Here is a 14241-nt window from a genome sequence, read left to right as displayed (position 1 = left end):
GATTGGTTGTACTTTTTTTGTTGTTCCGTTGGAAAACGCATGTAGGGCCACTGGAGAGAGTGTGTGTGTGTGTGTGTGTGTGTGAGAGAGAGAGAGAGAGAGAGAGAGAGAGAGAGAGAGAGAGAGAGCTCTATTCTTGAATAGACACCGCTGTGCCTGAAAAATAGCTCCATAATTACCATTATTATTACCATAATATTCATTTTTTAAATAATCGATGACAGACTTTTCAGTATACACAATAGCCTGCTGAAAGTGTTTAAACATTGACATCTTATAAAAGGAAAGAAAAAAAAAAAATAAAACAAAACAGGGCATCACACACAAATATTAGATTATAAGACACATAGTTATTCTGGCTATTTGATAAAATAATAATAATAATAATAATAATAATAATAATAATAATAATCAAAATAAACTTTAGGGTTGTGTAAAAGTGTCCAAAGTTGGGGTTTATGGAGCTAGATTTGTTTCTTTATTATTCAATCAAAATTATTTAATTTTAAGAAAAAAATGAGTTCAAAGTAATTAAAAAATAAAAGATTGCAAAAAAAAAAAAAACATTTAATTATAAAAATGACAGAACAGAAAGCAAAATGAATGAGCACACAATGAAAATCTGGTGGTTACTGCATAAAATTGCAATAGTTTATTTTTAGAAGTGCAATTACTATTATTATTATTTTTAATCAATTAGGCCTATGTTTTTTTATTAAATATATAAATATTGTTTTATTTGAAATCTTTTTTATGAAAATGTAGCTTATTTTGGTCAAAAACTTTATATGTTTATTTGATAAAGACACAAAATTAACCCTGGTATACATGGGTTTAAAAATGTTTAACTCGCAAGCAAAGATTCTAGATGTCTAGATTCAAAGATTCAAATCTAACTTCATAGGGGTTTAATTCTCCATTTAGATAAGATAGTAAGTTTACCTAATATTAAAAACAATTCAGTAATAAATATGGTATTTCTAACGTTAAATCTAAGACCAGGGTACAATCAATTTAACTCCTAAACTTTGTGATATTTCAAAACAAATCAAAAATAAACTGCAACATTGAAAAATGCACATGTATTCTTTTACACAATTATACCAATGGAGCACTTGTAATTTATATGAAAAAGTTTTAATGCTTAATGTTTAATGTTTTAATGACAGAATATATTCTGTGAGGAGTTTTAAAAGACATTGGTTTGATTTGTAACATTTTGCCAAATATAAGAACCCTCCGAAAATGTTGCCACTCAAATGAAGGAAACATATAAGCCCAAACAAATTTAAACGGAGGTGGAAAGATAATAACAAAAAGAGATTTAATCAACTGGTTACTGGAGTTATCATTGTATCATTACTTATCATCAAGTCAGTTTTATGTAAAATAGATGTTTTGGAACTTTACATTTGTGATCTCTGAATAAAAAAAAAGTTTTAGCAGAGATGAAATTCATAAAATTATTGAAGTAAAAAAATTACATTTAAAGTAAATACACAGTTTATAATTCTCAAAAACTGTTCATACGACTTATTATTTATTATTAAAATAATAATTATAATAATAATAAATAATAATATTATTTATTATTAAAATAATAAATATTTCAACTTAAATATTTAAATTTAAAAGTTAGGCTAGATGGAATAGTGCTACTTACTTATTGCTTGTTGTTAAACTAAATAATAATCTACATTATAGATGCTGTAAAAGGTCCCTTATGAAATTGAAAATAGTCACATCAATCTTTCACCAGGAGATTTCAGTGGACAACTCTTCCGTGCATAAAACCCAGTCATAAAGCAAAACAATCTACATAAGCTTTGTGACTAAAATACTTTTAAAAAACAACATTACCTGTCTAAAAGAAATACATCAGCCATGGTGTTGTCCTTGCACCATGCACGCATGGTTAGATGGCAGATCTGCATGAGCTGCTGCAGATGTACAAATGCCCAATTGTTGACAGAAAGTTTAGGCTACTTATCAGAATGTTGGGAATTGTCAGCTTGAAAAATTTTTAATTTGATAGATATTTTTTGTTTTGTTTTATTCCTCAACCAGAATATAAAAATACATGTAGATCATTTACTTTAATCATTACTTTTGGAATGTAAAGAGACTTTCAACCAACAAAACAAAAAATGTTTCTAAAGACAATCAACTACACCTTTAAATATTTGCAAACATATTATGGTATATGATTTAGAAGAGTCAAAAACATATAACTTTAAGAATTTTTGTAAACTTTTACAAAATGGTGCTGGCCAGATGTGTTATCTAATATTTTGACAAAAGCCAAACAATATACACATAAAAACATCCCTGACATTTAGATTCCATCATTGATGGCATCCCAGTACCATTTGCTAAGGTTTCCAAAAGCCTGGTAGTCTTTTTTTGCTCTTATATACTGACAGGCACGGCACGCATGCTCTTCAGGATAGTCAACAAGTTTAATTTCAAAGTGTTTCCTCCACTGAAAATACTTTTTGTATTCGTCAACATTCTTGTCCAGTGACAGCAGGTGTTCAGCCAGTTTCTGAGGGCTGGAGAAATCCTTCACGTGGATGAAAGAATCTTTAGGCACAAATCTCTCATATATGTATCTTGGAGCCCCAAGAGCCACCGGCACTGATCCAAAGGTGAGAGGATTGAACAGCTTTTCTGTGATGTAGTCGTAGTGAACGTTTGTGTTTTCAAATGACAGATAGAACTTGCATCTAGTTAGGGTTTCCTTGTATTGTGTATTATTTACTTTGCTCCCAAAATGTCTCCCAAGGGCATAAATGTCAATGTGTTTTTTTAGCTCATTAAAATAAGCTACTCGTTCAAGCTTCTCATTCCAGTGGCTCACTATCCAGCAAACTAATTTGTCTTTCTTGTCCAGAACTTGTGGGAAAATCTTATCCTCAGTGTCTTCATTTTTAAGAATAAATTGTTCACGAAGCCCAATATCAGCATCCCGTCTGTAATTCAGCGTCACATTAAAAAGGTTATCCAGACCGTCGAGTCGTCTTGTGTTTTCTGGGGACTCAAAGTGCATCCATATCCATTTCTGGAAGAAGGGTCGTGGCTTTGTGGGTAAATTTGACAGGTCATTTTTAATGTTTCTGTGATTTATCAGTACTCCATGAGCATCATCGTAAAGCTCTCGATCTAGAGTCAAGTGACAGCCATCAATATTAAATTTTGCACTGCAAGAATTTAGACCTAATTGTCTTCCAGATGGCCAAAACCATATGAGCAGGATAGTGCTGTTTTCCAGAGGCTTCTCTTTCAAAGTTGTACAAGTCGTGATATATGCCAATGTGTTATAATCAAGGGTCAGGTATCCAGAATATACTAAAAATATGTTGAAACCAACAGAGATAATAAGAACAAAATATACAGGATAAAATATAGTTTTCTGACCTGTGGAGGGAAAGAGAGAGAAAATCAATATTACTTTATTGTCCCCAAAAAGGATAAAGCACATTTCCTTATGTTCTGACAAGCAGTGTTGGCCATGCTGATTTTAAAAATTAATTAGTTTTCATTACTAGTTAGTTCTCGGTTAGTATCTGAGTTCTATCATTTTAGAAGTTACTAATTCCCAGCGAAAGTTGTATTGATTCTTAAGAAAAAAACAATCATATATATATATATATATATATATATATATATATATATATATATATATATATATATATATATATATATATATGGGAAAAAAAACTTTATATTGAATGAATGAACATACATGTATACTATTTTATTGTTGCTGTTAGAGAAAGTGAGAAACTCCTTTGCATTGCAATTTTGGTAAGTATTATTATTTCTATATTGGAACAATAAAACAGATGGTTTTTCAAATGCATTGGACAAATAAGATTACTTAATCAAAATTATTTACAACATAGAAATGTATGTAGGGATGGATGTATGGATCTTTAATGTTACCACAGTTTAAACATTTATTTTATTTACTGTTAATTTATTACATTATTAACATTCTAAAGGTACAATCTAGTTTGAGGTTGAGCAGCCTTTTAGGAACTAGTTATTAATAATTAACCCTCTGGGGTTGGAAAACATGCAGGCACATTTTAATTAATTTGTTTATTGATGATCATGAAAATTTATGGTCATACAGGTGATAGTAAAACATATTTTAAAAATGCAAAGGGTCTATTTTTAATTTATATTAGCATTTAATAATTACTAACAAAACAATGATGTAAAATATCAAACAGGATGAATGCTTTCTCTATTCTGTCGACATGAATGAGAAACATGCAAGAAAATCAAGGTTTGAATCTCCATAAATATTTGCCTCAATTACATGAGAAAAACATCTGCATGCTTGGAATGTCTCCTTTTAAATGAGTTTACTCATTTTTTTTATACAAATGTTTACTGATTTTATAACCTTGTCTGTCCTAATTATCAGTAATGATATCTCACCTACTGAAATGCACATCAAATTATGATAAAATTGTTTAATTTATTATTTTTAATACAATTATTATATTATTAAAAAAAATAATACAAAACAGCTAAGATTTTTTAGAATCATTGTTTTACTGTAGTCTTTTGTATCTCGTGATCATCAGAAATCATTCTAATATGCTGAATTATTGCTCAAGAAACACCTAATTATTACAACAGTGTTAAAATCACATGATAAACGCTCTGGTTACTAACATAACTCTTGTTCCCCGAGGAGGGGAACAAAAATACTATAAGTGGATTTAATCCACATATGGGGGATTTGGTTCAGAAAGCCAATTGTCTGAAAGAGTATGTAAACGGGCCAATGAAATGCCAAATGAATTGGCAGCGTCAGCTTGCGCACCTGATGCTTGTTGCAATCAATTTAGCATAAAAGCAAGAAGACACAAACCTTTTTAATCTGAAGAGACTGATACCTACAGCTAAGTAACAATCATTATGGCAATGCAATATAGCATATCCGGTCCCCGAGGGGTTACGTTAGTAACCAGAGTGTTTCCCTTCGGATAGGGAACTTCAATGCTATAAGTGGATTTAATCCATGTATGGGGAAATGTCTGAAAAACGCCATAATGACTGGACCTTATCTTCGCCTCCGATGAGAGGATAGCCAGGCATAGCGTGAGCACTCCTGCATCATAGAGAGGTGTGGTCTTCTAATGTGATCCCTGGCCCTTACTTATCCCACTTCAAAAAAGATTTACGGATTTAGATATATTTTTCGGGAGCCGCAAGCGTCTATATAATTCTAGGAATTTAATACGACAGTACGTTGGAAAAGCATGCAATCCCGATAGGGAGGACGCTGCAGAGACCACCTGCTACCCAATGGGGAGATATGATGGCAGAATATATGGACTAACCCTGAGAAGGGGGAGTACACATACCTGTATAATAAGATGGTTAGCGGAGAGGGAAGACACGGGTTCGCCTGTGAGGGGGGATTGCACTGTGGCTGAATAAGCATATGCGATTGCCTAGTGGGGATTACGCATAGCGGGCACCTATACCCAAAATGCGGGCTGACCAGAGGGCAGACCTACAACGTAGTGGGCAAGCGAGTGACTCCTCCGCTGAGTCAGTGCTGGGGGCCTCGGAGGAATCTGCAAGGCTCACCTAAGAGGGGAACTTTACTAACAGAGTGAATTAGCGCACGTATCCCCGTGTTAGGGAGAATGGCGCAGCAAGCGTGTTTTAACACCTTAGCGAGTTGTTTCCTCAATCAACAAGGGTTACCTAATACCCTTGAGGAAACCAGCTCCACTCACAGATTGTAAAACCTTGCCAATGTACTAGGTGTCACCCAGCCCGCAGCTCTACAGATGTCAGATGTCAGATGTCACGGCTCGCCCTGGCTCTGGTAAGCGAGGGAGATGGCATCCACTATCCAGTGGGTCCTCTGTTTCGATAGGGCACTTCCCTGCTGAAAAAAATCTTAAAGATACTGAGTTGAGGTTCGAAGGGATCTGACGCAGGCTAGTGAGAACGAGGGCGAGATCCCAAGAGGGCATGAGTGGGGGGCGGGATGAATTAATTCGCCTAGCACTTCTGAGGAACCGGATGATGAGGTTATGCCTTTCCACGGTGATGACAACTACCACATCTTGATGAGTGGAGATGGCAGCCAAGTAACCTTGAGTGTGGAGGGTGACAGCCTGCTCTCCAGCTTATCTTGGAGGAAAGAAAGCACAACGCAGATCTGGCAAGTTCAGTGAAAAAAAAAAAATCAGTGAATAGACTCCACTTCAGGGCGTAGGCGCGCTCGAGGAGGGGGCTCTAGCCTGAGTGATGGTATTAATCACCACAGTCGGTAGGTTACCTAAGTCTTCTTCTCGTCTAAGGTCCACTCGTGGAGGTTCCAAATATCGAGGCGAGGGTGCCAGATCTCTCACTGTCCCTGAGAGAGTAGGTCCTCTCTCAAAGGAATGTGCCAGGGGAGGGCTGCCATTCAGGAGAGCTCTGACATCCAGGTCCGGTTGACTCCGGAAGAGCAGACGGTGGGCGAGCTGAGACATGCGTCAAAAGCGAATACCCCCCATGCAGTTGATATATGCCACCGCCTCCGTGCTGTCCGTCCTGACCAGCCAGTGCTGTTGCTCCAGCACCGGAAAAAAAAAAAAAAACGGTGGAGAGCGAGGAACACTGCCAACAACTCGAGGCGATTGATATTTCAACGCAACTGGGTTCCTTTCCACAGGCCCACAGCTGCATGCCCGCAACACACAGCCCCCCCAGCCCATGCTGGAAGCATCTGTTGAAACAACAACATGACTGGACGCCTGTCCTAGAGGCACTCCAGCCTGTGGAAAAGAGGGGTCGTTCCAAGGGCTGATTGAACGGCAACACAGCACAGTAACAGTGACTTGGTATGTGCCCGCGTGCCATGCTCATCTGGGGACTCGATTGTGAAGCCAGTGCTGTAGTGGTCTTATATGGAGTAATCCGATAGGCGTGACAACGGCTGCGGATGCCATATGCCCCAGGAGCCTCTGAAATAATTTCAGTGGGACCACTATTTTGCGGTCAAACTCTCTCAGACAGTTCAGCATTAGCTGAGCGCGCTCTCTGGAGAGGCGCGCTGTCATGGTGAATGAGTCCAGCTCCAGCCCAAGAAAAGAGATCCTCTGCACGGGGGCGAGTTTGCTCTTTTCTCGGTTGACCTGAAGCCCCAATGGGTGTAGGTGCCAGAGCACCTCTCTGTGCATAATCAACTGCAGAGACAGAGAGAGCTCGAAGGGGAGGACTTTGTATTGCCAAGCTCGACTTTGCAAACCTTTGCAAAAGTGGGTGTGCTGATCCGGGAAGCGTGAGGGTCACGAGCACTCTCACCTCGCACCCAAGCTCCCTCCCAGCGCCTGTGAGCCACTGACGAAATGCACACCTGAAGCATAGCGTCCCAGGCTGGCAGAGTTTGGGCTGCCACATCCGGGGAAGTGGAAAAGTGCTCTTTCATTGATGTTTGTGTGGCAGTGAAAAGTACCATTGGAAATGGGGCCCGGCTCTCCAGCGGGGAAAGAGCAAATTCCATCTTTTCCGGATGACCTGTCTCAGGTACGCTTCGCGGTACATTACTGGACTTAACGGCACACTAGGTAGGAGGGCTACCTGCTTTCGAGGTGCTTGACACGCTCGCTTCACCGGAGGTGCTGGTGGGGGCAGGGCAGCTCTCGTAGGCAGGCACCTTCCGCGAGGAGCAGCAGATGTGGATGGCTCGGCGGGTGGAGCGGGCTTGTGGTCCTGCCGATAGATGACATTACATCAGACTGCTCTCTCACCGCCTTGAATTCCTGGGTGATCACCGAACAGGCAAGCCTGGGATATGGGGAAGTCAAGAAAGCAGACTTTTTTGACACATATATTATATATGCCAGGTTTAGCCAGAGGTGGTGCTCGAGGACCACTAATGTGGACATCGTCCTCCCCAATGCACAAGCAGTGTACTTAGTGGTCCGAAGAGCATACTCGGTTGCGATGCAGAGGTCGCAAAGCAAGCTTGGATCGGACCCACCCTCGTGCAGCTGGGCCAGCGCCTGCGCTTGGTAGCGCTGGTAGGTGGCCATAGTGTGCAAGGCAGAAGAAGCCTGGCCTGCAGCTTTGTAAGCTCTGGCTCCGAGGGAGGCAGATAACCTGAAGGCTTTGGATGGGAGACGAGGCAGACCCTGCCAAGAAGAGGCGCCACGCAGACAAAGATTGACCGCAATGCTGCCCTTGACCTGAGGAATCGACTCATACACCCTGGCTGCTCCAACATCAAGAGTGGTGAGGGCGGAGGGAAATGCAGAACGGGCAGAAAAAGGTGCCCTCCAAGACTGCGCAAGTGTGCAACTCCGGAAAGAAGGGGACGAGAGCCTTCAAAGGCTTGGCCCTCTTGTCCTTTACATAGCACCCATCTAGTCGGTCCGGCTGCAGAGCTGGGGGATAACCATCTCAACCCCACGGCTGAAGCAGCCCGAGAAACCATGGCTAACATGTCCGTTTCAGGATCCATTTTGACAGCGCTCAACTGCCTGGAGGGGGCATGCGGGTCTGGATCCTCATTGGACAATGAACAGCCTCCCATGCAGCAGTGGACGTCTGGTCCCCAGTGTCATCGATTGTAAGGGCTACCATCTGGTTAGATGGATCACTTTCTTCGCTCGAAGCTTGGATGAAGCGCTTGGAGGAGCGGGAGGTCCGCGGCCCCGGAGGCGAAGGATAATCTCTAACTGGAACCCTTAGACCTGCCCGAGTGCCCGCTGCAGTGCAGGGGACAGCTGGGGTGGTTCGCCCTTTTGCAAGGGCTAGCTGCGATCTTAACTGCGCAACAGACATGGCATCGCAATGAAGACATGAACTGCCCGTGAGTGCTGCATTAACATGCAGGACCCCCAGACATGCAACGCAGTGCTCGTACCCATCATCCAGGGACAGGAGGCCATTGCGTCCAGAAATGCACGGTCGGAGCTCCATCCTAAAAAGGACGTGCTGCACGACTGTGTTGCTCTTTTTGTGAAATTTGCAACTTTATACGCACCGCTCTGGAGGACCAGACCCAAAGAACGCCAGGCAAGAGAGAAGCCCAGCTATCTGTCTTCTTGCTTTTGCTGTGCCTTTATGCTGCCAATTCACTTGGCATTTCAATGGCCCGTTTACATACTCTGTCAGACCATTGGCTTTCTGAACGAAATCCCCATACGTGGATAAATCCACTTATAGGATCCGAAGTGTAACTGCCATTCCAAAGGAAATAATATATGTATGTATTATTTTATCTTTGCAATGATGACAGTAAATAATATTTTACTAGATATTTTTCAAGACACTTTTATACAGCAGGGCCGGCCCGTGGCATAGGCAGTATAGGCAAATGCTAAGGGGCAGTACGTCCAGGGGGGTGCCAGAAATGGGGGAAGAAAAAAAAAAGTAACTTCCACTATACTTAAAACTAGTTGGTATGACTTTAGAAAAGAATAAACCCACATTAATTTAACTGCATAGTGCATAGCTTTCTAAGTAGTAGTAGTATTATAATAATAAAACCTACTCGCCTAAGACACCCCCCTCCGAATAATTAGACTGTACCTGCTACGGTGTTCATTTTTTTTTTGATGGTTCAACATGCCTAATATGTCAAAACGTCCCAAACTGTCTAGTGCGCAGGGGAGGCAAAAAAAGAAAAGAAGATGAGGAAAAACGTGACAAAGACAGAGGTAATGTTACGACAAAGATGATTATTTTACTGTATCCGTGATCGATAACGCCATTAATTAGCTTGACACATACTTGTCAACTCCGCGGTTTTCCCCACTATCATCACGTTTAAGTATTTCCCCGTGGTTGCCCCGTATGTTTAAACTTTCTATGAATAGTGAAAGTACCGTCAAAACAGAGCCGATCTCTAATGTGATATAATTGCAAGAGCTGTTCAAGAGAATTGTGCTTTCGCTTTAGTTTGGCTTGAAAGTACATTAAAATGTACTTAAAATGTCTGAATTCACTTTTTTCCCGTTAAAGCTGTGAGTCGATCGACGCAACCCCTTAATCAGTGTATGCTTGAAGTCTGACTACTGGACGTGCTCTGTATGATAAACTGTTCCGCTTCTGTACACGCAATTTAAAGAGGAGCGAAAGTTTGGCATTCTTTGGGGATTTAGGTGCGTTTAAACAGACACATACATTTAATAATATGTAAACATGTTTGTTCTGCTTGTATTATTTTAAACCCAACATTTTTTTTTCTTAAATGAGCACAAACAGTTACTAAACTAATGCTTTCATTAGCCTATAGATCTATGCATTTTTACAGTGACACCTCTGTTATCAAAAAACAAAATGAGAGATTGCTGCTCTTCACTAAATAACTGTAGTAATGCTAATCAATATTTAAATACAGTAAAAAGTGAATGGGATTTTGTAACTTGATTTATTTTCTGTATAGGCCATTGATTTTAAAAGGCAACATATTTAATGTTATTGATAATATTTTCTAATGTTTGCTATGTCTTCTTTTTAAAGCTAATTGATGTCCCAAATTTTTACATCCCAGTGTTGACTGGTATGGCATAATATGGTTTGCTAATCAATAAATAGCTAGCTCTATCTGTTAGTTTTAACGTCAGCTTATGTTATGGAAGGGCATGTTATGGAAAATAGTAACTGTAATGTAACTACTCCCATCATTCCTTTCTCAGGCAAATGTGTAAATATTAGATCTTTTCAGCAGCATTAGGCGTTATAACGTTAATTGCATTGGCATGGTTATCTGATGTTTTCCCAGCTTGTAGTAGTCAATCAAAATGCTCTTGATTTTAACCATAGTCGTAAGCTTTTGTTGTGTTACAGTTCATAGTGTATAAAGTGCATTTATCAAAAACTTTACATCAGTGTTAAAGTGCACATCATTGTTTTTAGAGCATAGCTTAGCATTACCACATGGTATATTATGCTGCAATTTACTAACTTTTTTGCATTCTGCTAACTAGCATTTCACTGTAATGACAATAAAATTTTAATTGTTACTTATATGAATTACTAATATAATTTTATATCAGAAAAAGTACATAGTGTATTATAAGGTAGTCTACATACTTATTTTATTTTTGAAATCACGTGTTTATTACTAGACAGGTGTCGCACTCTCCTCTTCTGTCTTCAGATGCGCTGCTGAGGTTTCTCAGTCCCATCGGTGCAAATCCTTCTTTCTAGGTATTTTAAATGTGCAATTGCTTAATTTAAATAAAAGAATGTCCAAGACAAAGCAATTTAGTTTTTTATATATATATATGAATGTACTGCGATGCGACGGGGCGCCACCTGAAATCTTGCCTAGGGCGCCAAATTGCTTGGGGCCGGGCCTGCTATACAGCTTAAAGTGACATTTAAAGGCTTCACTGGGTTAATTAAGTTAATTAGGCAGGGTAATTAGACAAGTTATCGTATACCTATGGTTTGTTCTGTAGACCATCAAAACAATATTTATTTATTTGAGTTTTCCATCATTTAACATGGTTGATCTCAACAATGTTGTTCAACCTGCAAACTTCAACCTGAAACTTGTTTCGTGGGAACTTTACTTTATCTTTCACATCTTTGCTCCCTCACACGAACAGAGCTTAATCTAAAAGGAAATCATCTTGAACTTCCTTTATTGCTTTTGTACTTCACAGAAATGTCATAAAGGTACACATGACTTTTTTTGGAAAAAAAGTTCATTTCTTTAAGTGCCCTAGTTGTAAAGAGTTGAGTTTTAACACTTTTTGAATTCATTCGGCCATTCTCCAGCTCTGGTGGGAGCATGTTTAGCTTAGCTTAGCATACATTTTGGAATTGGATTAGACTATTAGCATTTTGATGGTTTTGACAATTTTCCTATTTAAAGCTAGATTCTTTCATGTACTAAGAGTCATGTACTAAGACCAATGGCAGAATGAGAGTATAGTTCCAAATCGACCTAAAATACAGTGTAACTATACAGAAGAGTCAAACAGGAAAATTAGTGAAATAACATGATCAACAACATCAAGATTTCTGTAACATATGATTAAATAAATGATGTCGCTCCTTAAACACTGCAGGGTCATTAACAACCTTAACAAAAAAATAAAAAATAAATAAACAAATTAAATATACTAAAGCGCCCTATTGGTAAGTCTTTGGTAAACAACTACATGATGACCATAAACTCTGTCAAGGCTTCACTCTGTATTCTATCAGTTTGGGATACCACAGCCAAAGATCATTTCAGTCAATTCCATTCAGACATACTGTAAATATTTCTTTGCTTTGTTAAACATTATTTGAAAAAATATTTAAAAAAGAAAAAGAATTTCAAAAAGGGGGCTAAAAATTTTGACTTCAACTGTATATACACACACACACACACACACACACACACACACACACAAACACACACGAGTACCAGTGTGATATTGCTCTATATCGGCACTGGTGGGAGGCATGCGTTGCCTTAGTGCCCCCACCAGTGCCGATATACAGCCATATTGCACTGTTATCGCACTGATATATATATATATATATATATATATATATATATATATATATATATATATATATATGCAGCTGCTATACCTGCTCTAACTGAATTCCATGTAACAAGGAAGTGAAGAAAAGTCATTTCTAGGGTTGAGAGATTTGAATACAGGGCAAATGCATTTTTATAAGGTGAAGTGCACAGATACATCACTTGCTATGTTTCCTTTCAAAAATGCAAATGAACTTTATGCGCAAAACTGGTATATCACATAAAAGTTGTGCAAATAAAGCAGCGTTTGCATCCAACAAACCGAACAAAATCGTCACTTCCTGATTAACTGGAGCCAAATATCCGTTAAAAACTGAATTTGCTGCAGTAGAAGAAGCTGCTTCAATCTTTTCTTCATCTAATAAATGACAAGGCAATCCTGACACGCAGTGAACGCGCAGTGTCATTTGAAGATATTAGGCGCAAAGCACAGACACTCTTGATTGTGAAGGTCATCAATAATATAATAACACTAATATTTAAAAAGTAAGGCGTTTTAGAATGACCTAAACAACAGTTCAGATATTTTATAATGTGCTCAGCCTGCTTTCACTTTATCTGTGTAATAAAGGTCTGCTGTGTGGATGTTACTCACATTTGAGCATCCATGCATATACACAACTTCTATTCAACAATTACAAATACTAAAAACATGCACTAACACACACACACACACACACACACACACACACACACACACACAAAATATAGACAACGCAGTAGGAGTAGGGGCAAAACCTTTTTGTTTCAAGTTCAAATATAAAGCTTGTTTATTTTCAGTTCTGTCTTTAAGAAGCTTTACAAGATATAAACATGTTTCCCCAAAACAAAAGACGACCAACATAATTTATTAATATAAATTAATAATGAAATGGCTTATCAACATATGCAGTTTTGTTATAACTTTGATAATAACCAGAAAATATCAGTGAGAAAGGATGGCATTTTAAGTATATGTGGATAAATATGCTTTCAGGAAGTAACACAATAGCTGAATAATGTACAACATGATTTATAAATGATCCGTCAAGCTCAGCTGGATTTACTTTAACTGAAAGTATTAGCAGATTTAAATTTTTACATTTAAGTTTAAATTAAAAACAAGCATAAGAAAGTAAAATCAGTATGCAAACTTACTTGACATGGTCGTGGTTGGAATATAACTCAGTCCAGTAAAGATTATTGAAACAATGAGGAACAAAAGATTTAGCCTTTTCTGAAAAAGAGAAAATGCTGCTTATATGTGTTTTATGGGTGGTTCTTAAACCACAGGGTGGTTTAAAAAAAAAAAAAAAAAACTGTACAATAATACAACCTGATATCTACATAACATTTTAAGAGAGCAATAAGCTATTTCTAATAAGTGTGGCAGCACTATGATTTCATTAAATTATAAAAATAGTTGAAATCATACAAATAAAATGTAGCAAAACATAAATAACTATGAGTTTTTAGATCTGATAAGATATAACCGGTTTGTAGGATAAAGCAACATCATGGGCTGTTTATGTGTAACTAAAATAACAGGAAAGGAATGGGCAAACCACAAACGAAATGAAACCAAAAACATTCAGGTAACAACTTGCCAAGCTTGATCTTACTTAAATAATAATAATATTAATAATAATAATAATAATAATAATAATAATAATAATAATAATTATAAAAATAAACATTATATAAAAGTAATATGTATAGAAAATGGCAATGTAAACAGTATTCGT

The 14241-nt window shown here is 38.1% G+C and overlaps 1 protein-coding gene across 1 annotated transcript; it reads right to left on the bottom strand.

Moving 5' to 3' along the window:
• Positions 1-1727: 1727 nt before the first annotated feature.
• On the bottom strand, positions 1728-13749 carry LOC100150142 (4-galactosyl-N-acetylglucosaminide 3-alpha-L-fucosyltransferase 9-like). The gene is made up of 2 exons (XM_087245205.1): positions 13655-13749; positions 1728-3417 (listed from the first exon to the last, which is right to left on the bottom strand). The coding sequence occupies exons 1-2, from the start codon at positions 13659-13661 to the stop codon at positions 2336-2338; spliced, it is 1089 nt and encodes a 362-aa protein (XP_087101331.1). The 5' UTR covers positions 13662-13749; the 3' UTR covers positions 1728-2335.
• Positions 13750-14241: the final 492 nt, after the last annotated feature.

The sequence above is a fragment of the Danio rerio genome, chromosome 3 (genome assembly GCF_052040795.2).
Source record: "Danio rerio strain M-AB ecotype USA chromosome 3, GRCz13ab, whole genome shotgun sequence".
NCBI classification, from domain to species: Eukaryota; Metazoa; Chordata; class Actinopteri; order Cypriniformes; family Danionidae; genus Danio; species Danio rerio.
Note: the sequence above shows the minus strand (reverse complement) of the source record. Positions and strands in the feature narration are given on the sequence as shown.